The 25,625-nt window shown below is 37.7% G+C and overlaps 1 protein-coding gene across 3 annotated transcripts in view; it reads right to left on the bottom strand.

Moving 5' to 3' along the window:
* Window positions 1-13,883, bottom strand: part of LOC149828508 (pentatricopeptide repeat-containing protein At2g33680-like) — a 45,414-nt gene extending 31,531 nt beyond the window's left edge. For 2 of the 3 annotated variants that reach the window (XM_090016866.1, XM_090016867.1), the window contains exons 1-2: window positions 10,100-13,883; window positions 9,824-10,016 (exon numbers count right to left, since the gene is read on the bottom strand). In XM_090016866.1, the coding sequence (XP_089872992.1) occupies window positions 10,417-13,818 (3,402 nt within the window). In that variant the 5' untranslated portion in view covers window positions 13,819-13,883 and the 3' untranslated portion in view covers window positions 9,824-10,016; window positions 10,100-10,416. Of the gene's footprint in view, window positions 1-9,359; window positions 9,421-9,823; window positions 10,017-10,099 lie in introns of all 3 variants that reach the window. The other variant, XM_090016868.1, reaches the window with a different exon arrangement.
* Between the last annotated feature and the right edge of the window lie 11,742 nt (window positions 13,884-25,625).

Here is a 25,625-nt window from a genome sequence, read left to right as displayed (position 1 = left end):
ATTGAGTAGTTGACTATATTTTTCAAAAGCACATGTATGCTCCCTACTGTTACGTCTAGAATATTGTATAAGATTATGAGTTGGCTCTCTTTCTTCTCTTTGTTCATTATTTTGCTCAAAATTATCACTAACTTCATCATCATTATTGTCATAATTGGACTTAGGCAATAAGTCAAACAAAAAGGCATACACGAATTCTTCCTTAGGTTTTTCAAGATCAAATCCCTTTTCTTTTTTAAGAAATTTAATATTTCTAGATACATAAAGCTTATCATTTTGTGAATCACAATATAGATAGCCTTTTTTATTATCGGCATATCCAATAAACACACATTCAATAGCTTTATGAGAGAGTTTGTTGTATTTTTCAAGAAGCACAAAACATTTAGATCTGAAAGATCTAAAAATTCTTAATCTTTTCAAATCGGGAGTAGTCTTAACAAGTATTTCAATTGGAGATTTGTTTTCTAAAATTTGATAAGGCATTCTATTTATTAAAAGACCGTGGTGAGAGCGGCTTCAGCCCAAAACCTTTTTGGAACTTCCTTTGAAATAAATAAAGTTCTAGTAGTTTCAATAATGTGGCGATGTTTTTTTTCGACAATTTTATTTTGTTAAGGAGTCCTAGGACATAATTTTTAGTGCAAAATACCATGGGTTTTTAGGTAAGATTGAAATTCATTTGAAAGAAACTCTCTCCCGAATAGGAGAGGAAGATTTTAATATTTGTTTTAAATTGATTTTTAACAAGATTGTAAAAATCTTTAAAACATGAAAAAACTTTGGATTTGAGTCTAAGTAAATCCAAGTATGTTTACTAAAATCATCTATGAATATAACATAATATGAGTAACCACCTTTTGACATAACGGGAGCGGGACCCCATACATCCGAATACACCAATTCAAAATTTTCATTAGTTAAAGAAGTTCTAGATCCAAAAGGTAACATTTGCATTTTTCCAAGTATACAATCTTTACATACATATTCTTTTTTCCTTAAAAAAAATGAAAAATGGAAAGAGAGATAGTTTGGGTATACTTGGATGTCCTAATCAGTTATGCCAAAGATCTAAATCAATTTCTTGAGCATGATTACAAAAAGAATTTTTGGGTACACATAAAGAGTCCATATAGTAAAGGTCTCATCTTCTATGGTCTTGCCTAATCAGCTTTCCTAACTGGAGATTCTACACCCAACAACCCTTAAATGAGAAAGAAGACCTTGCACCCATAATCAGAAATTTAAGAAACCGAAAAAAGGTTTAAGTCTTGGAATAAATCTAACATTTGAAATAAATAACTTATTTGAATCACCTATAGTTTTGTAAAAATTTTCTATACTTTTAACTTTTAAAAAAGTACCATCGACAGTTGACACACGTGAAAAATATGAATTAGTGCAATCGGATAGTAATGACTCATTATGTGTCATATAAAAAGAGACTCCCCAATCCAAAATCCAAGAGGACTTACCTGGAGCAGAGGAAGATATGATAGCACCGAATGTAGAGGGAGTGACTTTTAGGATTTGTAAAACGACCTCCGCAATTTGGGCAATCGTCAAATCATTGAAGTTGCCTTATTTTCTTGATTCTTCACTTATCGGAGACTCTTCACTTATCATGGCCACTTTTTTGAGTTTGGGACAATCTGGCCTTACATACCCCAATTCTTTACAATAGTGACAAGTAATTTTACCATTCTTGTATCCTCCCTTATATCCTCCCCCATTGTATTTTTTCTCAAAGTGAGGGGGTTTATAAGTCTTTACAAAGCTTTCGGATCTTTATACGGCAAGGACCTCATCACTAGACTTGTGCATTCCAAGTCTAGTTTCATCTTGGCATATTTGAGCAAGAGCATCACTAATGGAAGGAGTCGAGGACCTATTGAGTAAAGAAGACTTAACTTGCTCAAATTCTTGTTGAAGACCATATAGGAAAGAGAAAAGATTTTCTCTTTCAACTTGTTTTCTCATCTCAATAGTGGAACCTTCCCATTTGGGTTCCAACATAGCAATCTCATCCCAAATCGGAGATAAGAAACTATAAAAATCTCTTACACTTTTATCTCGTTATTCAGTAGTATGTACCTTATCTTGGAGATAATATAGCCTAGCCATATCCTTTTGAATGAATGTGTTCTTTAGGAAAATCCATGCATCAGATGCGTTTTTTAACTTGATGATGTTGGTGGCAATCTTGAATTTCATGGTATTCATAAACCATAAGTATTTGAGCGTTATTGGCCTCCCAATCTTTCATTTTGTCTTGATAATCTTGCAAAGCCTTCTCATTTTCTTCTTCGGAGAGAACTTTAATTTGATCTCTTCTCGTTAACTTTAGTTGGGGTTTATTAGTGGTTCCACTAACAAAACCCCAAAGTTTTTTTCCCTTGATATGGTTTTCCATTGTGGTAGCTCACATCAAGTAGTTGCTTTCGATGAGCTTATAGGTGATGACGAAACCATATTCTCTTTCACCCATACTGAAAAAATAAGCTTGAAGTTAAAAAACCAAGCATGAAGACCATGACCACAAAGATAGCACACCCAAGATTATTTTCACCACTATAAGAGCACAAGGCTTTGATACCATAAAATGAAACAAGATGTGCACATTCACACTGCCAACAAAGGGCTACACAAGTACACAATCACAATAGGATTTCAAATGGATCAAATACAATATGACAAAGGAGACACACAATCTCACAAGAACAATATAAAAAAAAATATTTGTATATTACTACACAAAATGCTTGTGAAAAGCATTACATAACAAGTAGTGAGGCTCTATTTATAGAGGCTCACATGTAAGAGAGGGAGGCAGTCAAACAATCACTGGACTGCCTCCAACGGTCATATTTATGATCGTTGGGAGCAGTTCAACGACTAGTTGGACTACCTCCCAAAAATCATAGACTTTACAATAAAAAAAATAGAAAAGTAGAAATAAAATAAAAGACTCTACAGTCCCTAGTTGATTGTATTCTATTACAGGATATTAAATGACCAAAATACCCCTAATATACATATATTATATAAATATACATATATCAGTTAAATACAAAAATATATACGCTGTATTTTAATAGTTTGATGGGTTTTAGGGTGACATTATCATTGTCATCCATGTTTACAAGGGCTAAGAGAAAGAATAGAAGACAGAGAGGAGGAAGAAAAGAGAGGAGATAATCAAAAGTATCACGAGCACTCTACCACCAGAGAGCACTTCTAATGAAGAACACGAACACACGAGCACTCCACCACCAAGAGATCCAATGAAGAGCACGAACACACGAGCACTCCACCACCCAGAGGGCACAACAATCTCACAAACACTTGAATAAATTTTGCAAAAGAGACCTTATCTCTTCAAAATCTTGAGTGGCACGCTTCCCAATGTACAAGATGTCCTTGAAAGGCATCTCTGATGCCCCAACAGGGCAATCATCCATACATGATGTTCTTGCCACAGGGAAAATTGTTGATCGTGCACGAGGAGGGCGTGGCAGAGGTAGGGAGCACAAGTTCAGGGTGGTCGTGGTTTGCTACCTATACCAAATGTCGCTCCCATCCCGTCAAGGAATGTTCCCATGTGCTACCAGTGCAACAAACGTGGCCACATCAAAGCCAACTGCTGGTTCAATCCTCAAAATGCTCAAAACCGCAATAGAATACAAAATAATAGAAATGTTGCTACATCAGGATCCGTGGGTACTTTTTGGGTCAGTGATGATGCTAAGGATCTTCTCTTGTCTGCTATGGCTAACTTGAACTTGAAACAGAATGATGATGGAATATGGTATGTAGACTCAGGGGCAGCAGCTCATGTCACTGGCAATGCAGGTAAGTTCTCTACTTTGATCCTCTATTTTGGTAAATCTAATATTGTAACTGGAGATGGGACTCACCACCCCCATTTCAAACGTAGGCAACGTTCGCATCCCTTTGTCTAAATCTTCATCCATTCTTCTATCTAATGTTGTTCATGCACCAAATATAAAGAAGAATATTGTCTCTGTTTCTAAGCTTGTCGATTCTACCAATTCTTCTGTTAAATTCACTCCTACTTCTGTCTTTGTCAAGGACCTTCAAACGAAGAAGATGTTCGCTAAAGGAGAGCGACGTGGAAACATGTATATCTTCAATGAAGATCCTGCCTCTAGTGTTCTGAAGCCTCACAAGTCCGATTACACCTCTAGAAGTATTCTGAATATATCCCAATGTAATAAGTCAGAACTTTGGCATTCCCGCCTTGGTCATTGTAGTCAAGTCTTTATTGAAAAACTAGTGTCCAATGGATTTCTTCCAGAGTCTGTTTCTCCTTCGTTGAAGAATAAAATGTGTTCCAGTTGTCAGGTCTGCAAAAGTCATGTACATGCTTTTCATCAAACAAATAAAAGAGCCTTCATGCCTTTTGAGATAATATGTTCTGATGTTTGGGGCCCAGCCCCCAATCCTTCCTCTTTTAAAAGTAAATATTATGTATCATTTATTGACAGTTTTTCTCGCTTTACCTGGATATTCTTTATGAAACACAAATCAGAGGTTTTTCTCATCTTTCGTCGTTTTCATGCATACGTTAAAACCCAATTCTCTCAAAACATCCAAATTCTCCAATGTGATGGAGGTGGTGAGTATTCCTCCAAAGAATTTTTAGATTTTCTCCAAGATAATGAGATACATCGTAGAGTTTTTTTCCCGTACACTCCACAACAAAATGGAATTGCTTAACGTAAGCACAAACACATTGTGGAAAGTACAATGAGCATGATGCATGGTTCTAATGTGCCTATTAGTCTTTGGACAGAAGCTTTTCATACTAAAACTTATGTGATAAATCGTCTTCCCATGCCTATTCTTGAAAATCAGTCTCCTTATTATGTTCTCTTTGGTGACCATCCTGATTATGATGAGTTACGAGTTTTTGGATGCACATGTTATGTTCACATTGATAGATTCATGAGAACTAAATTTCAGGACAAAGCCTCTATATGCCAGTTTGTAGGCTATACAGATGAACACAAGGGTTACAGGTGATATGATCCTGCCAATAGAAAGATCAGAATTTCCAGAAATGTTATTTTTGATGAAAATAGTTTTTTGGAAAATAAAGCAAATCACAATCGTGAACATATTGACACCAATGATAATTGGTATGATCCATGGCTCAGTTCTGAACTTATTTCACAGGCTTGGGATTATACTACTTTGACTCCTGAAAGCACAAATAATGTGACGGTTTCAGATGAGGCATCGAAGACAGAATGTCTGAGATACAAAGGAAATGTCTATACCAGGAGACTCAAAGAGCGAACAGATGTGCCTGCTGGAGAACACGTGGCATTGTCCAATGACAGAGAGGCACTAAGAAGATCTGGCAGAATAAGGCATCTCATTGAAAAGTGGGTGAGTTATGATAATTTTTCAATGGATTTTCAGGTTTTTCTATCCAAGATTAAGAAACACGAAGAACCACTTGGTTTTTGTCAAGCCATTCGCTCTAAGAAATGGATTGAAACGATGAATGAGGAAATCGAGGCACTCCATGAGTGTCAAACATGGGAGATAGTTGGACGTCCTCCAGATAAAAATGTTGTTGGCTCAAAATGGGCTTATAAGATTAAATATAAACCGGATGGTAGCATTGAACGTTACAAAGCACGTCTTGTTGCCAAAGGTTTTACTCAAGAATACGGTTAAGATTATGAGGAAACTTTTAGCCCAGTGGTGAAAATGGGAACTATTCGTATTATTCTTAGCCTGGCAATTAAACATGGGTGGACCCTTAGTCAGCTTGATGTTAAAAATGCATTCCTGCATGGGGATTTAAAGGAAGAGGTCTACATAAAGCAGCCCTAAGGTTATGCAGAAGAAGATCCAAAGGAATATGTATGCAAATTAACCAGAGCATTGTATGGCTTAAAGCAAGCCTCTAGATCATGGTTTGAAAGTTTCTCCTTAGAAATTCAGAACCACGGTTTCATCTGTTCCCAACTAGATCATTCTCTATTCATATACAAGGATGATACCACTATGGTTTTCTTACTTATATATGTTGATGATATTGTGATCACTGGCAATGCTCCATACCACATTCAGCGAATTAAGGTGCTTCTAAGTATGCGGTTCAAGATGAAAGACCTTGGGAGACTGAGATATTTCCTAGGTGTAGAGGTGGACAGGCAGGATGAAAAAATGTCATTAACCCAACACAAATACACTCTTGATCTTCTAGCCAAAGCAGGAATGACAGATTGCAAACCTCTGCCTACACCCAGTGTTGTCAATCAAAAGCTCAGCATTTGTGATGATGAGTTGTACCATGATGCAAGCAAGTACCGCAGTATAGTGAGCATGTTACAGTACCTCACTTTTACCAGACCAGACATCATATACTTTGTAAATCAAGTATCTCAGTTCATGCATGAACTGAAAACTGGTCACATGGATGTCGTCAAACGTAATCTTCGTTATCTAAAAGGCACGGTGGGTGATCGACTCACATATGTTCAGTCTTCATGGAGGACACCAAAACATGATATATTGGCATACACAGATGCAGACTGGGCAGGGGACCCAGATGAAAGGAGATCTGTTTCAGGTTACTGTATTTTTATTGGAACAAATCTTGTCTCATGGAGTAGCAGAAAACAGAAGACGGTAGCAAGATCTAACATAGAGGCAGGGTATAGATTTATGGCAGTTGCCACAGCTGAAGTGACCTGGATTAGGCATCTACTTACAGAAATGGGAGAGAATATCTCAAGTTCGACTCTTATGTTTGATAATAGAAGTGCCATACAAATTGCGATCAATCCTGTTCATCACAGTCGAACTAAGTATATTGAGATCGACCAACAATTCATCAGACAAAAGATAGCAGACAAAGAGATTGAACCAGTTTATGTGTCTTCAGAAGACCAAGTCGTTTATGCGTTCACAAAAGGTCTCACGAGTAACCGTTTGTGGTATCTGAGGAACAAGTTGCACATGGTTTACTCCCATGCACAACTTGAGGGAGGGTATTAGAATATGGATCGGATATGGATCCAATAGAGAATCCATATCCAATACAGCTTCTTATATATGTATATGTAATATGTATATGTAATATGTTTTTCTTGTAAAGGGCAGTTTTGTCCATGTAAAATTGTTTGTAACCCTATTAATGTTAATGAAGGATTAGTGCAGCATCAAGAAAAGTCGTGACTGTCGATTCCCAGCAAGGACCCGAGTTCTCTCCTCTCTCTCTCCTTCTCCTTTCTCAATTTCTGAGGTATTTTTAACAAATTAGCCACTATGGGCATACACAATAGCTACTATGGGCACACACAACACAATATAAAAAAATATAGAATTTCACTAAGAAATACTTAGAAAAGCATTGAAGATACAAGGGGTTTCATCCCCTATTTATAATACAAGAGCGAGGGAAGGGGGCAGCCCAACTAGACATTGAGCTAGCCCCCAACGGTCATATTTATGACCGTTGGGAGCAGCCCAATGTCTATTTGGGCTGTCCCAACTACCATAAAGTACAAATAGAAAAAAAGAAAGAAAAAGAAACATAAGTCTCTATAGGTTGACACCTATACATGGGTGAAATGACTGAAACACCCCTAATGGGTATTTCAATTTACATAAAATAAGAAAACAGAAAATATATATATGTACATAATTTAACAGCCGCTACGTCCGAGAGGAATTTTCGCAAGTAACTATTGAATTTCCTTATGTGACTTCAGAATGTCAACTGGCAGATTTCTTCACTAAGGCTTTGTGTCCACCTCGATTTTTCTCTTCTTGGCAAACTTTCGATGATCACACCATAAGTTTGAGGAGCAGTGTTAAATTATAAGTGTGTGTTCTTGTATATATATATTTTTTAATGTAAATTGAAATACCCACCAAGGGTATTTTAGTCATTTCCTCTTGTAGTAGATGTCAATCCTCTAGGGACTGACCTGTCTTTTCTTTTTTGTATTTTTATTTTTATTTTGTATTTTTTACTTGTTTTTGTTATAGTTGTTGGGCTGGTCCACCAGTCCCAACAGCTATAAATCTAGCCGTTTGGACCAGCCCCTTTGGGTCCTCAAGTGCCTACTTAATGCACTCTCTCCATGTATTTTGTTTATGCTTTTCTAAAGCATTTCTTAGTAAAAAAACATATTTTTTAAGACTTGTGCTTGTCCATAGTGGCTTTTGTTGTGTTCTTTTGATTGTGTTTCACTTAATTGTATTGTCCCTTGGTGGACTAAGTGCTTTTGCACTCTTTTGTTTATTGTTTACCCTTATTGGGTTGTCCATTGTACTTCCGCTCTTTTGATTACATCTTCTACCCTCCAATATAGCTCTAATACAATATTAGAGCTCATGGAAATAGGATGCAGCCATGAAGAAGAAGCATGAACAGGAAGAGTTTTCATTAAGCATAAAAGAAATATTACAACCTATGTCACATAGGTGTTGGTGTGAATGCGGTGATGCGGTACTTTAAAAAAACTTGGGTGCGGGGGTAGGGAGGATATATATATATATATTAACAGTTTTAAGTTAGTACTTCGAGTATGTGTGTGCATTTATTTTTATATACTCGTAGTAGTAACTTAAAACTGTTAAAATATATATATAGATAGATAAAATTAGACTTGGTTAGGGTTAACTGAATCTACTTTTGGACAGAAATGGACCTCAGTGTGGTTGACTTCACCTGACACAAAGGAAGTCGTGTCTAAGTGTCGCACACTCATAGGTGCTGGTGCGGGTGTGGTGCCCTGTTAGAAGAGTCAGTGTTACATAGGTTACAACCCTCATAAAGGGACAACCACTCTTTCTAACAACACTATGAAAACTAGACACAAAAGACTATGACTCTGACATCTACGATAGAATTACAGTATGTACAGAAGTACCCCTAATAAATAGAGAAATATACAAAAGGGGCAACAAGAACACATAGAAATACAATCTTTCATATTTCTCAACATAAAACATAACATTTGCCAACTAATCAAGGATGATCTGTAAGATAAATAGTCCTATCATGGTGTTGGCATTCATTAGCTACAAAAAGCACTAGATGACTGATTGGAGATACAATGAAGAGGGTTGCTATGACTGTGAATTATATCAAAAGACATAATCATGGACCACAACATGAAAATCCAACAATTGGTCACAGTTAGACATGCATGTTACAGGTACCATGATATGTCACCATATGTTGGCTTATGAGATATGCTTAAAGGTATTCACATAAACACATAGGAAGGATAATATCTTCAATGAGTGCTCAAAAGTTCAGAGCGGCAATGGATGACAAGAGGATACTAGAAGGATAGAATGATCACCAGAGGTATTGCAGAGGAATCCTTAGCCAGCTTGAAGAGTGTGCTTTATAATTCAATCATGCTAAAATTAAATAAAAATGTCAACTGAGGAATGTGCAAAGCATCTATTAACATGTATCTAGTCATTATAAACTAAATTAAGGTAGATCACACAATATTAATTCATTTGCTCTTTGTATCTTTGCTTCCAGAAAGTGGACTACCACACAATAATTTTCTCATACAGAAACTCTAATCATGCATTTGAATATGCAAAGGTTAATAAGTGTACCAGCCAACCACTTACTCATTTGATCTACTCTACGGCACATATTTGTCCAAAGCTATGACACCATTTGATAACAAAAAACTATGACATTCTGACACAAGGAAATCTCATTGTCGAACAAAATTTCAGGCATTATCAACTTCATACATGAAAAAAAATCTCTGAGAAACAAATAGGCGCAACAATATTCACTTACCAGTCATGATGGATGGTGATTCGTGAGCCTAGCTCAAGCGCTTGACCCTTATGCAGCAAACGTATGTATGCTGCACCACAGCTCAGGCATCCATTCACTGCTTTAATACTGCTCAAATGTGATTTAGTAAACCACACACATTAACAAAACCCATTGACAAGCCTGTGTAGTGTTAAAACAAAGCGGTCATTCCCTGTCCACAAGTTCATTGAAAAATATTAATAGCAAGCAACTGACTAGACTACATATATTAACAGAAACATGCCAAAAGCTCACCACTGATTGACTTCCAGAAGGTAGTGCATCTCCTTGGAAATCTTCGATTCAAATTCCTGGTCCAGCTGAGCATGTGCATATATTGAATGCATTGATAATATCATGTTCAACAAGCAAAAACTAGCATATGACTGCAAATAAGTTACAAAAATTATCAATATCTATCCCTTAACATCAATCTGCCACCCATGAGTTCTCTGTGATATTCCTCCCAACACGAAGGGTTGAGGATGCAGGTGTGCACATAAGAACCACCATTCTAATGTAACACACAATCCCAAGTTTTCGGGATTAAAAACAGTAGAGTGAGGCACATTTTACTGAATCAAGCCCAAAAATTTTGATCTTGCATTCCTTTCAACAAGAAAAACATCTACCCCATCATTTATTTCTATCCAACTGCACCCAGGCTCTTTCTTTACTCCCTTGCTCCTCATATCATCCCTGACAATCTTCACATCAAGCCATTTCTCAGACATAGCATACATATTTGACAGTAGAACATGTGATGCAGGATCATCCACATCCCAGTGTAGAACTTGGTGTGCTGCTTTTGTCCCTAGTTCCATGTTCCCATGACTTCTACAAGCAGCCAACAATGTTCTCCACATCATCCCATTAGGCTGCACCGGCATTTCATTCATGAACCCATGTGCCTCATCTAACCATCCAGCTCTGCTGAGTATGTCAACCATGCAGGCATAGTGTTCTTCCATTGCAACTACCCCATGCTCATCAGTCATAGATCCAAAATGAAAAATACCCTCATCAACTAGACCAACACGACTGCAAGCTGATAAGACCGCGATATAGGTTATGTGGTCAGGTGTCATCCCTGCCTGCTGCATCTCCTGGAATAACTCCAGAGCTTCATTTGCACATCCATGCCGAGCATATCCAGTAACCATTGCATTCCACGAGATCACATTTCTTGTCAACATCCTCTCAAACACTTTCCATGCATCTTTTATGCTCCCACACTTTGAATACATATCGACCAGTGCATTTCCAATGGAGACATCTTGCTCAAGACCATTCCGCACAATGCATGCATGAACAGATGAGCCCTGCTTCAGAGAAGTGGAGCCTGTGCAAGCACTTAGAATACCCACATAACTGAAATAGTCCGGATATACTTCTTCCCACTTCATCATCTCAAACATCTCAAAAGCTTTATCACCTTCTCCAGCCTGTGAATACCCTCTAATCATAGAATTCCATGAGACATCATCTCGCACTGGCATTTCATCAAATACTTTCTCTGCATCATTCATGCAGGAGTTCTTTGCATACATGTCAACTAAGGTGTTATCAATGTGAACATCTGCATTCAACCCCACCTTGACAATGGATGCATGCACTTGCCTTCCTTGATTAAGGGCACCTAAAGAAGTGCAGCCTCTAAGGATAGAAGAAAAAACATAGTGGCTTGCTCGCAATCCACCACAATGCATTGCATAGAACAATCGCAAGGCCTCCTTGCTACTCCCACTCTGTACATAACCCGAAATAATCATTCCAAAAGAACCCACGTCTTGCAACTTCAAGCCTTCAAGGTAGCTGCAAGCTGAGGTTATGCTGTCACATTTTACATATAAATTGATAACAGCATGTCCAATGACAAGATCAGATGCAAGTCCGCTCTTGGTTATGTACGAATGGATTTGTTCACCAATCATCATGGACCTCAGGTCTGCACAAGCACAGAGAATCGTAGTTATACCAAACTGATCAGGGGTAAGACCCCTATGATGCTCCAAGTAAAAGAGCTCCAATGCCCTATCAGCTTGTCCATGTCTACAATATCCAGCCAGCATGACATTTATTGAAACTGTGTCATGTGAGAACATGGAAGAGAACAACATATCAGCAGTCCCCATAAAACCACAGACAGCATACATATGTAAAATGGATGTCTGTAAAAATCTAGAGTATTGGAGACCAAGTTTTAACACTATGGCATGTATCTGCTTTCCAAGATCTATCTCTAGCAAACCAGCCGAGGCATTGATTGCAGTGGCAGTGAAAAATTGATCCATTGGTAGACCCATCTTCCTGTAAGAACCAAATAGAATGATAGCTTTCCCAAATTGCAGGTTTTGCACATGCCCTGATACTATTGCAGTCCATGAAACTAAATCACGTTTAGCCATCCCATGAAATACAGCATCTGCATTCTCCATTTTTCCACATCTAGTATACATGGAGATTACAGCATTGGCAACAGAAATATCGGAAAGGTACCCAATTTTGAAGGTGTGAGCATGGACCTGTGCACCCTCCTTAGGTCTAAAACAAAGACCAAGCATACAAATTAGAGCACCTTGGTTCATCTTCAATCCACCCTCAAAAAGTTCCTTTGTAATTTCCAACAATTCAAAACTGTACCCATGCATCTGCAATCCAGATGAAATTGCAGATAATGCAGATCCATCCGGGTTCTTGATCATTTTCAAAAGCTCGTGCACAGCCATTACCTCACCAATATCAGCCTGCAACCTCAAGAGTTCTGTGAGCACAACTTTATCTGAATCCAATCCAGTTTTAATAGCATAAACATGCACGTTATTACAAAAATCAATCTGCTCATTGGCAACACCAGCACTAAGGACAATTCTCATGGTTACCACATCCACAGCAGAGCCATAAGTTCTCATATCTCCATAGAGAACCAGACCTTCATAAACCAACCCATTTTGGATATACCCTGAGATCATGGCATTACAAGAGATTGAATTCCTCACACCTGTCTCATCAAAGAGTTCACGCGCGCAACACACATCCCCGCATTTTGCGTACATATCAACCAATCCAATCACCAAAAACCCATCCGAAATGAACCCCATTTCAATTATCTGGGAATGCACCTGCTTTCCTATCCCCACACCACCACAGGTAGAGGCGGCCTTGAGAACCGATGCAAAAACAAATTGATTAGGCCTCAAGCCACTTCTCCACATCTGTCTAAACAAATCCAAACCGTCCAAACCATTCCCAACTTTGGCATAGCCCGCAATCAAAGTACACCACGAAACCAAATCTCTCATAGGCATTTCATCAAACACTTGGTGGGCATCAATCAAACATTCATTTTTCACATACATATCCATGATAACATTACCAACCATGATGTCTACCCCAAATCCCAACTTAATGACACGGACATGGACGCACACGCCCTTCAAAAAATCATTCACTTTGATGAAGTTTCTAATCAAACCCACATAAAAACTACCCACATAACTATAAGGAAAGAGATTATCAAAGGGACCCATGATAGCCAATATATCATCCATCCTTGCTTTTCTCAGAGTTGGCGTTTGAAAGAACTGTTTCTGGGTCTTGGATAATCTGTAGGAACTAACAATTGAGCTCATAGATTTCATGTAATGAGCGGATGATGAATGAAAGCATTGGATTTTCGTGTGTCTCAGGACAAAGGGAGCAATGGAGAGAAGGGAGGTGGGTCTCATCATACCATGGGGTGGATGGTGGAGGAGGAGACCGTCTCTGGTTGGGAACGGAGCAACCATGGGCGTCCTGGGTGAGCATGATGGGAGTCGCCCTTCAGCTTGGTGATGGAGTGTTGAAGTCAGGTCGTCATCTTTGGGTGGGAAGAGCCTTAGCTCGAGGAGCCACGACCGTCTCTGTGTCTGGTTTTGAGTTCTCTCACTGGCTGGAGGGTAGGGTCCCGTAGGGATCCAAAATTTCGGAACCATGATGGATCCGACCCCATATTACAGATGCCACCAGAATTTGGCCAATCACCATTCTTCGAAAGAAGTAGAAGGCCAGAAGGATAGAAGCATGAGTGAGGTTGCAAACGCATTGGATGCAATGTCTTAATGTCTAGTTGTTGTGGTTACTTGCGTTCTAGAATCAATCTTGGAACGTTAAGGCGCGTTTACGGTCTAATGGCTAAGACTTGGAACATCTGCTTACGCTCCACTCCCTCCCCCATGACGGCGAGATACTTGTACGCGCTCATGTTTGTTATCACCAACATTGTGGTCTTGACCATTGCTAAGAACTTAATTATGCATTTTAATCATTTTAGATATGTTTTCCTGGCCACAATGCCAGCCCAGGGATATGGAACAATAAGGATCTTGATGGGAGGATGAATCATTATTTAGTCAAGATCTCTTTAAATTCTACAAATTAGACTAAGGAGTTGGGCATGGTTTAATTAACCTTCTGGTTCGGTTGGTTAGACAAAAGCCCCATTCAAATTTAGCTTAGTAGCCAACCTAGCCCAATGAACAGAGGGGTAGACTTGGGCAAGGGCTGTTGCCTATCATATAGAGATGAAACATTTGAGATAATAGACAAACATTCATAGACTATGACCAAGTAGCAACCACATGCATATAACTAATTATTTATTAATATAGAGTTAAGCAAGTATGTTGCTTTTAAAGACAATAAGCCTATTGATGGATCACTATAGATAACCAACTAAATAATATGATCAATCTTCAATATGTGTAGAGTTTAACCCAGTACGCTGTTTTATAAAGGCGTAGGCTTCTTGCCATTGGCAAATGTGGTAGTGTTTTCACTGTAATTGACAGAAACAGAATAGGTGGCTAAATATGTGCCTGTTCTATTTCCATCATGTTCGGAAGAAAATGAGTTCTGCCAGCTATTAGTTGCCTGCATGGCCCGTGGCATAGGAGTTAAGGTGCTAAGAAAATGGAATCAACAACTGGCTATTGTTTTATGCAATTCACGTATATCCCTTCTTTAAAGAATTTCGATGGTGAATTTTGCTGCTTAGATGTGTTGGTTAGGTAGGATCCTATCAAAATAATGCGAAATGCATGGTATTTCCTACAAACCACCAGTTAAGCAAACTGCATAGGTGACCATTGTCAACAGTCTTTTGCAAATCTGACCCAGCAGATATGTTCAGATTGGATAATTTGGTAGGAATCCAATATTTAAATTGTGTTTTGTTATGAAAAGATATGATTTATTGATAATCAAATATTTAATAAAAATCCAGGGCAGTTCATCCTCAATCCCTAAAAGAACCTGCTCATATGGATGATCAAAGAGCCAATTCTAACAAAATCAAGCATCTAGATCGCATCTGTGTAGTCAAATTGAAAAAAAGAATGAAAAACCTCAAAAAACGGAATCTCGCAGGTATGCCTATCTCTCTCTAGCCCTCTCTCTTTCTCTCTAGCCATCTCTCTCCCTCCCGTAAACCTTCTCCCTCACTCAAAACCTCTCTTTGCAACCCTCTTGTCTCCCTCTTTCTTTGTCTTTGCACCCTGGGAGGGTGTTGTGTGTTCTCCTTCAAAGATGCAGGGTTTGATATAATGCGTGTTCGGGGGTCCGAATGAGCACCACGTATATAAGCACATGGGGCTCGTATCCCCGTGTATGTCGGCATCACTTAGTGTCGGAGTCCGGTGCGGTTGCAAAGACTTAAGTACCCTTTCTCGCCATTCTCGTCATTCTCGCCATGAAACGATGGTTTGAGAAAAGGATAAAAATGTCCTTCATTCAGAAAAGGGTGGATGATCTTAACTCTTTAAAAAGTCCAAAGGTTTCATTTTCGCCCTAAGCAATAAACTTCTATGCTGCCAGCGGATCACCCTTTGACGATGCACCGTCTAGTGTAACAGGCACTCTCTTTGACAATGCACCATTTACCGTCGTCTGCTACCGCCGGAGCACCCTTTGCCATCATTTGCTGTCGTCGGAGCATCATTTGCCGTCATCTCGAGTCCAAGTTTCTGCCTTGGTTTTTAGCTTGTGTTATAGTACATTGTTGCCTTCTTGTTCCTGCCTTGTGTTATAAAACATTCCCTAGTTGGTTCCTACCTCGTGGAGATAACTATAAATCGATCGACTAGTTCGATCATTGGTGGGCATCATAGGGGCATTTGTCGGCCATCTCTTTTTACAGTCTTCTCTTCTTCTTCATTTTCGTTAGGCAGTATGAAAAAAGCAATGACGCACAAACATTCCAACATGTGCCATTAAGGTGTCATGAGTACATTTTCATGTCATCATGTTGTTGTTAAAGAACATATGTCATCGTGAGTGCCATTAAGGCATTGTTTTGTTATTGCAGGCGGATGTTGGCTTTTCAATGGTTGAAAAATTAAAGATATTTGTAAGACACTGGGACATGTTGACAAGAATGTGTGTTTACAGATGCAAAGAAGGGCCTCTACCCCACCCAGTATCATTCATTCACTCAGTATATGCAATGTAACGCAAATCGCATTTGTAGTAACATAATACCGAATTGTGAGATATTATTTTGTTTGTTAATATCAATTTGTAAGCTATTATGCTGAATTTCCGTATTGATTTGTAATATATTATGCGACATGTATATCAATTTATAAGATATTATGTGTTTTGTAGTGTCAATTTGTAAGCTATTATGTTGAATTTCCGTATCAATTTATAATATATTATGCGATATGTATATCGATTTGTAAGATATTATGTGTTTTCTAGTATCGATTTATAAGATATTTGTAGTATGATTTTAAAACGTGTGCGTGCGGAAATACATTGTTGTGCGCTTGAGGTGGCGATTTGCGTATTCAAGTGCTGCTCATTTAGCGATTTCTATTGAAATCGCTTCACAGCATCATAGATATAATTAAATCACTGTCATGTGAATCACTATTGTCAATACATATATACGATAAATTGTTTCTTTTATTGGCATGGTAAATATCAACTCGATGCATAGTATAAGCAAATAAGAAATCGATGTTGCTTTTATACTGTGATTCATTCAATCGTTTCTTTGACTTGCTTAACTAATCGGTATCCGTTGTTATATACATCTTGAGTAAATCGTAGTAAACATATGCACTGGATAACGCAAATTGATATTTTGCTTATGACAGTGGTGAGCTTATCATCTGGTTGCAGTGAAGATGATGTATCTCAATCATTGAAAAGTTATAGAAAAGTGAACATATGTACTAATGATGCACCTGAAGAAGTGAACATGTGCACTAATGATGCACATGATAAGAAGGGTACAGGCATTAGATTTACTATTGACTTGAATGTTCCAGTAGAAGAAATGCAATTCGATAATGAGATAGACGATCATGACAGTACACTTGATAAAGTTGCAGGCACTAAGAATGTACATGATAATATACTTTGTTCCCGTTGAAGGAATGCAGTTTAATGATGAGGAAGCTGCATATAAATTTTACAATGATTATGCCTTAAAACTTGGCTTCAGTGTTAGAAGGTATTCTTGGTCAAAAAATACACAGGGTGTCGTGGTGAGAAAGGCATGTTTGTTCTAAGGAAGGTTGGAAGAAGTCAAGTGGAAGTCCAACAAGGAGCAAGCCAGATTCAAGATATGGTTGTTCAGCGAGAACAGTGTTAAGAAGACTTTCGAATGGGAAATATGTAGTTCGTACTTTAATCGGTGATCATAACCATGAATTAGCAGTTTTATTTATGACTTCTATGTTAAGGTCACATCGTAAAGTAACTGAAGTGCATGCTGCAATTGCTGAAATAGCTGATAGCGTCGACATTGCACCTAGAAATACATATAATTTGTGTGCGCACATAGATGGTGGTTGCGAGAATATGCCATTCACACCTATGGATCTAAGAAACCACTTGAGAAGAAAGATGACAGATAACATGAAGAATGGAGGAATATGTTATTTGGTTGATTACTTACAGAAGAAATCAAGCAATGACCTTGGTTTCTTTAGTGCAATGCAACTGAATGAAGATGGATATGTTGTGAATATATTTTGGGTAGATTAAAAGTCAAGAGTAGATTATGAAAGCTTCAATGATGTGCTTATTTTTTATACAACAGTGAAGATTAATACTGAACAGTGGCCATTTGCGCATTTTGTTGGAGTGAACCATCACTCACAGAGTTGCATATTAGGCGATACTTTTTTGTATGATGAGACCAAGGAAAGCTTTGAGTGGTTGTTCAGAGTATTTACACAGGCAATAAATGGGAAGCACCCTGAAGTTGTACTTACATATGGTGATCACGCAATTACAGCTGCAGTGTCTCATGTAAGGCCATATGCATATCACTCCCTATGTTTGTGACATATCTTTTAAAATACAACAAAGAACATAGGACACATATTTAATCAGAAAACAAGGTTTGATAAAAAGTTTACAAGGTGTGTACTTGAGAGCGTAGATGAGGTCACCTTTATGTCTGATTGGGAGAAAATGATTCAGATGTACAACTTTTAAGATTATGTGTGGTTAGAAAATTTATATGCAGACAAAAAGAAGTAGCCATTGGCATATGGAAGACATACCTTTGTGCAGGTATGATAAGCACACAAAGAGCTGAATCTATGCATGCCACACTGAAGAAAACCTCGTATTCATGTTTACCAATGTTTCTTTTCATGGAATAATATGAATTATTTGTAGACGGTCTTAGACAGAATGAGCTTGAATAAGATGTGAAATGCTTCAATACACGCCCTATAACTTTGGGCATAAAAATATTAATGTGACTTGTAGATCTGTATACACTAACTGTATTTGAATGGATTAAGAAGAAGGTTATACAGGTCATGAATTGCAACATAGAAGGACGTATGTAAACCAAGAATATGCATAATTACTATATTGTATGGGAGGGCGAAGAGCATCTGAAAAGGCAAGAAACACATGTTACGTACAATGTTGACAACAGAACAGTTGAATGTATGTGCAAAATGTATTAATTCAAAGGTATTTTATGTTGTCATGCATTAAAGGCACTTAATCAAAAGAAGATACAAGAAATACATGAGTCATATTTAATGTGAAGATGGACGAGACAAGCAAAGATTGAACTGCTGGATATAAATAATGTGAGTCCATCTGGTGTTGATAAGAAGTGTCACGTAGCCTCCCGTTACCAACAACTATTATGTCACTTATGCATGTTGTAAATTTGGCATCAAAAAGTGAAGAAGTATGTGTATGCATGAGAAAAGTGTCAAGGGAGTTACTTGAAAATGTGTATTTAATTCACCATCAGTCTGTTGTAGCTCATGAAGACCAGTCCAAGAAAATGAGAGCGAACAACGAAGGTGAAAATCATGCTTCCTTTGACCTGCATAAGAAGTTGCGTCGAAGCATAAACATCATCTTTAATAAGTCAAGAGTCAACGTTGTAGATTGTGATAAAAAAATTCACCTAGCAAAGGGTATCAAAAGGAAACCTGCCTCTGATCGCAGTCGTCAGAGGACAAAGGGTGCACTAGAATTGGTTGGCAAGAAAAGGTCTAAGAAACAACCAACCCCTAAGCAAAAGCAACCAAGCCCTTCACATGAACAGGTATGTAATACATTATATTGCTTCCCATGTAAATTTCATTACGTGCAGCTTATCAATATCTAATTTATGTGATTTCCAACATGCAACAATACCCTACAGATGTGCACTACAATGTTGGAACCTTCAATCCTCCCGACCAGTTTGAGTGGAAGGATGGCATCAGTTTTACAAGTCTTTTGGTATGTAATCAATATTGAGATGATGTTTGCATTTCTTGTGAAACTTAATGTAGTGTCTTATATTGTTTTGTTTCATGACAAACTCAGTTCAATTCAAAAGTTAGCAATGAAACACATGAATCACGTATGAATTCTTCAGCTAAATAATTATATTTGATTGTATTAATATGTTAGATTATTGTAATATGTATCCTTCACATGTATAAATCATTGTCTCATCTAGCCTACAGAGCTATAGTTTTGATACCATTGGTAAATCGTCGTTGTTCAGTGCTTATACCATTAGTAAAAATCATTGTCTCATGTAGCCTTTACATATACAAATCGTTGTAGATACATAACACTTTTTTTCATTTTAGTGTGATTTTTATTTATGAATGTTAAATGTGTGCTGACGATTTATAATAATGGGTTCTTACTAATTTCAGTTGAAAGAGCTAAAATGGGCTCTTGGACACTTGGGAGTGGTTTTGAACTGAAACTGGAGTACTTGAACTTCTGGTGAGCTCAAGCTAGACTCAAAGGAATATGACTTTCTGGGAATGACTGAGTCAGAGAAAATTGGCTTGGATTTAAGTGAGAAATGAGCTCATTTCTGAAGAAATGATCCCATTTTGGCAGGAATGGTCAGAAATGGAAAGTGGTTTGTTCACTGTGAGCTCAGGTGAGCTAGAAATGACTGACATTCTAGCTGTTCCGAACTGACCAACGATCTTGGCTGACTCTGACTGACTGGGGTCTGGGATGACATAAGGGTAAAATGATATTTTTCCTAATGAAAGTGGGTAAAATGATAGTTTTCTCACACAAACTTGGGGTTGGACTCCTACACTGACCTAACAGGGTTGGCACTACACGAGGAGGGTGTCTGAGAATGGATAAAAAAAATTTGAGGTGTTTACAGATGCCCCTCTTTGCTACTAAGCTGGTTTAGGGCCGAGCTTAGTGGCAAAGAAAAACACACAAATTTGGGCTATAAAAATGCCCCAGTTAGAAGGATTTGACTGGTATGAAGAAATTAGCCCTAATGAAAATGGTAGATATGAAATGGAGAATGAAGAGAAAAGATTTACTTCAAAGAAGTGAGATTCAGGTTTTTCCCTTAACTTGGATGGGACGAGAAATATCTCGTGTAGAAATGAGGCTCTGGTTTAACCCTTAACCTGATCAAGAAATGGAAATAGTAAGTTGGATGGTGCATAAAAAACTTTCTTGAAGAGGAATAAGGCAACTCTTTCGACAACACGAAAGACGAACAAGGCAATCTAAAGGAGCAGGACGATTCTTTTGACAACGCGAAAGATGAATTCTTTCAACAACGCAAAAGATGACAAAGGCGATCCAAAGAAGCAAGGTGATTCTTTCGACAACGTGAAAGATGAATTCTTTCGACAACGCAAAAGATGACAAATGCGATCCAAAAGAACAAGACGATTCTTTCGAGAACATGAAAGATGACAAAGGCGATCCAAAGAAATAAGGCAATTCTTTCGACAACGCGAAAGATGAATTCTTTCTACAATGCGAAAGAAGACAAAGGCGATCCAAAGGAACAAGGCGATTCTTTCAACAACACAAAAGATGAACAAGGTGATCCAAAGGAGCAAGATGATTCTTTCAACAATGCGAAAGATGAATAAGGCGATCTAAAGGAGCAAGGTGATTTTTTCGACAACGCGAAAGTTGAACTCTTTCGACAACGCGAAAGATGACAAAGGTGATTCTTTCAACAACGCGAAAGATGGACTCTTTCGACAACGCGAAAGATGACAAAGGCTATCCTTTCGGAGAGAAGGCTAATCTTTCAACAACGTGAAAGATGACAAAGGCTATCCTTTCGGAGATAAGGCTATTTGGGGGAGCTGCTACCAAGGGTTGAAGTTGTAATAACAATGGGTGCCTTTGTCATCTTTCGCGTTGTTGAAAGATTAGCCTTCTCTCCAAAAGGATAGCCTTTATCGTCTTTTGTGTTGTTGAAAGATTAGCCTTCTCTCCGAAAGGATAACCTTTGTAGTCTTTCACGTTGTTGAAAGATTAGCCTTCTCTCCGAAAGGATAGCCTTTATCGTCTTTTGCGTTGTTGAAAGATTAGCATTCTCTCCGAAAGGATAGCCTTTGTCGTCTTTTACACTGTTGAAAGATTAGCCTTCTCTCCGAAAGGATAGCCTTTGTCGTCTTTTACATTGTTGAAAGATTAGTCGTCTCTCCGAAAAGAGTAGCCTTTCTTATCTTTCGCGTTGTTGAAAGATTAGCCCTCTCCGATCTGAAAGGATAGCCTTTGTCGTCTTTCGCGTTGTTGAAAGATTAGCCTTCTCTTCAAAAGGATAGCCTTTGTCATCTTTCGCGTTGTTGAAAGAATCGCCTTGCTCCTTTGGATCACCTTTGTTATCTTTCGCATTGTCGAAAGAATCGCCCTGTTCCTTTGGATCGCCTTATTCTTCTTCAAAAAAGTTGTCTTATTCGCCATCCAACTTACCATTTTCATTTCCCGGTCAGGTTGAGGGTTAAACCTGAGCCTCATTCTGATGAGGAATTTCATCTCCCGGTTAGGTTAAGGGTCTAACTTGAGCCTCGCTTTTACACCAGGTATTTTCCGTCCCATCCAAGTTAAGGGTGAAACCTGAATCTCACTTCTTTGAAGTAAATATTTATTATCTATTCTCCATTTCATACATACCATTTTCGTCAGGGCTAATTTCTTCACACCAGTCAGATCCTTCTAACTGAGGCATTTTTATAGCCCAAATTTGCTGTGTTTTTCTTTGCCACTAAGTTCGGCCCTAAACCGGCTTAGTAGCAAAGAGGGGCATCTGTAAACACCCCAATTTTTCTCATCCATTTTCAGACACATCCCTCATGTGAATGTCAACCCTGGTAGGTCAGTACAGGAGTCCAACTCCGAGTCTGTGTTAGAAAATTATCATTTTACCCACTTTAAGTAGGAAAATTACCATTTTACCCCTAGATCATCCCAGACCCCCAGTCAGTCAGATTCGACTAAGCTTATTTATAAGCACAAAACAATCAGAATATATTTCATTTCAAGCTCACCTGAGCTCACAGTAAACAGATCATGTTCATTTCTGACCATTCCTGCCAAAATGGGATCATTTCTTCAGAAATGAGCTCATTACTCACTCAAATCCAAACCAATTGTCTCCAAGTCAGTCATTCTCAGTCAATCCTATTTCTTTGAGTCTATCTTAAGCTCAACATGAGTTCAAGTGCTCCAGTTTCAGTTCAAAACCACTTTCAAGTGTCTAGGAGCTCATTTTTGCTCATTTAGCTGAAATTTAGCTAAGTCCAGTCGGTTGAGCTAGTGTTTGAGCTTCAGTTTTAGTTTATTTCAGTATTATTGATCTTTGTTCCAGCTCAAACCTAGCTCTGGTATGTAATTCATTTCACTCCAGTGACCTTTTCTCGCAATTTCTCTAAAAATGGCAGCTTTTCTTGATAATTCAGTCAAAGAGTTAAGATTGAGTCAGTATCTTGTTAGTTTCTTTGAGTTCTGAAACCTTAGAATCCAACTCAATCTAGTTCATTTCAGTTGAAACCAGCTCAAACCCTAATTTTCAGTGTCACTCTGGCCCGGTAGAGACCAAAAACCATTTCTTGAACCATTTTGCGATTTTTATCAAAATTATCACTTTTTAAACTGGCACAACTGTCAATCGGGGTTTAATATCCAAATTTCTTCATTCAGAGTTAGCACTTTGCATGGCATTTCATATCATTTCTCATCATTTTCCATCATTTCATAACATTTCTGAAAGTGCAGTAGGATCGAGGCAACGAGCACTAGAGGGGGGGGTGGTGAATAATGCTTTTAAAAATTGTATGCGGAATATTGACCGATTTTGCAATTTGAAAAGCAAACACACAAAGAACACATAATTTATCCTAGTTCGGTCTTTCCCGACCTACATCCAGTCCCCAAGCAAAACCCGCTTGAGATTTCCACTATCAACCTTGTGTAACTACAAGATCATACAGACCAAATTCGGTCTCACTTTCAGTAACACACCTACTGAAAGCAAACAACTCCTTTAAACCAAGGAGTCCTTCCTTTTACAGAAAATAAGTAACAACTTACAAAACAACCTATGAGCCCTTCTTATGAATGCAAATGAGATACAATTGGCTTTTGAGGTTGTTGGAATACTCTACTCACGAATTCACTATTTCTCAAAATAATTTGAGTGAAAAACTGAAGTGAAAATATCAAGTGAGTGAGAAAATGAATATGAGTGAAAAGCAAAGAGTAATTGATTCAAATTGATTGAATAGAAGTAGTTTTGAGTGCAAAATGCACTCATATTTATAGTTGTAAGTTTTCATACGTTGAGGGTATGAAAGGGTGTCAAAATAGTCCATTTTGAACGATCAAAACGTTTGAAAAATGAAAAGACACGCCTTTTTAAAGTTCCAGGAAAACGCAAAATTAGTCGACTGGAATAGTAGTTAGTCGACTAATAGTTAGTTATTAGTAGACTGACAGTTATCGTCGGTCGACTGATCTGTTAATCGAGCCGTTTGAAAATCTGAACTTTTGAAACTTAGTCGACTAGAGATAAAATTAGTCGACTGATAATATCATCAATAGATTGAAAAACCTTTCAGTCTACTGCTGTTAAAATCTTCTGAAAAACATACATTCTGTCTGGTCGACTGATAAAAGCATTAGTCGACTGCTGCTAAATTTTCAAGAAAACAGACATTTTGTCCAGTTGACTGATAAAATCTTCGGTCGACTAATTTGACAAAAATGACTTTAGAAAATATGGCGCGAAAGGATTAGTCGACTGGTGAGTCTATTAGTCGACTAATAAACATGAAAAATTAAGAAAAGAGTTTTCTAAAAAGATTTTCATGAAGGGTTCTTTTAGAAAAGATTTCTAAAGACTTTTTAGGTAAAATGCAACCTAAATATGCACTCTAAGTATGGCTCTTACAAGAATCTAAGACTTTTAATGAATTTAACATTTGCACACTAGTCTTCAAAGATTCTTCATCGAATTCTTCAATGCTTGTCATCTTTCTTCATCGCCTTAGCTGAAATGCAATTAATTTCACTTGCTCATCATCAAAACCTTGTACTTGATGTATCATGTACGGCTTCAGTGTCGTAACAATCTCCCCCTTTTTTATGATGACAAACTTAATCAAAGATAAAGCATTTAGATGCATAGATGAAGATTTTACTCCACTTATCAATATGCTGCAAAACATTAAAAGTTAGTACATTCAAAGCACATATATCACATATTGATTGGATTGCATTTCCATCATTACATCATGCATTTTTAAAACTTTTCATAAATGCAATTTTCAATGCTTTCACATGATGTAATTTCCATGTCATAATGCAATATGCAATTTCTATCTTTTTCTCTTAATTTCTCATTTCTCATGCAAGGTCTATCTTTTCTATCTTTTTCTCTCTCTTTGTCATAATAAAAAATAGTAAGGGCAGAAATAGCATAAGCAAAATGTAAATACAAGTTTAAAATATTACAACCCATAAAGTATTAAAGTTCAGTAAAGACAGAAAATAAAGATCAGAAAAGTGAGTTGAGCAAGTCCTTGATTGTAGTAACATCTTTCTGAATCGAAGAAAGTTGTTGAATCACATCTTCACGAAAAGTGCGTTGATGCAGCTCCAAAGCTTCCAGTCGCTGCAAAACTTCATCATTGTCTTGACTTGTAGAAAATTTCTTTCGTTTTGCTTGAGATGAAGGTGTCGCAGAAGATGGTGATGGTTCAAAAATTGATGGTTCAGTAGGATCAAATGGTTTAGTTTGATCAACGTTTAAAGGAGGCAGATATTTGATTTTCATTCATTTAAAAATAGTTTGATCAAAGAACTCCTTTTGCTCAATATATTTTTCATTAGTTAAGGGAACTTTGAAATGACTAAAAATACGAGTTAGAAGACATCCATAAGGAAGAAAAGGTTTTTGTTTCCACAAATTAGTAAAATACACATTGGCCTAATTTACAGAAATATTTCCAAATAAAACATAAAGAGC

The sequence above is a fragment of the Nuphar pumila genome, chromosome 9, assembly GCF_984573655.1.
Source record: "Nuphar pumila chromosome 9, dmNupPumi1.hap1.1, whole genome shotgun sequence".
Taxonomy (NCBI): Eukaryota; Viridiplantae; Streptophyta; class Magnoliopsida; order Nymphaeales; family Nymphaeaceae; genus Nuphar; species Nuphar pumila.
Note: the sequence above shows the minus strand (reverse complement) of the source record. Positions and strands in the feature narration are given on the sequence as shown.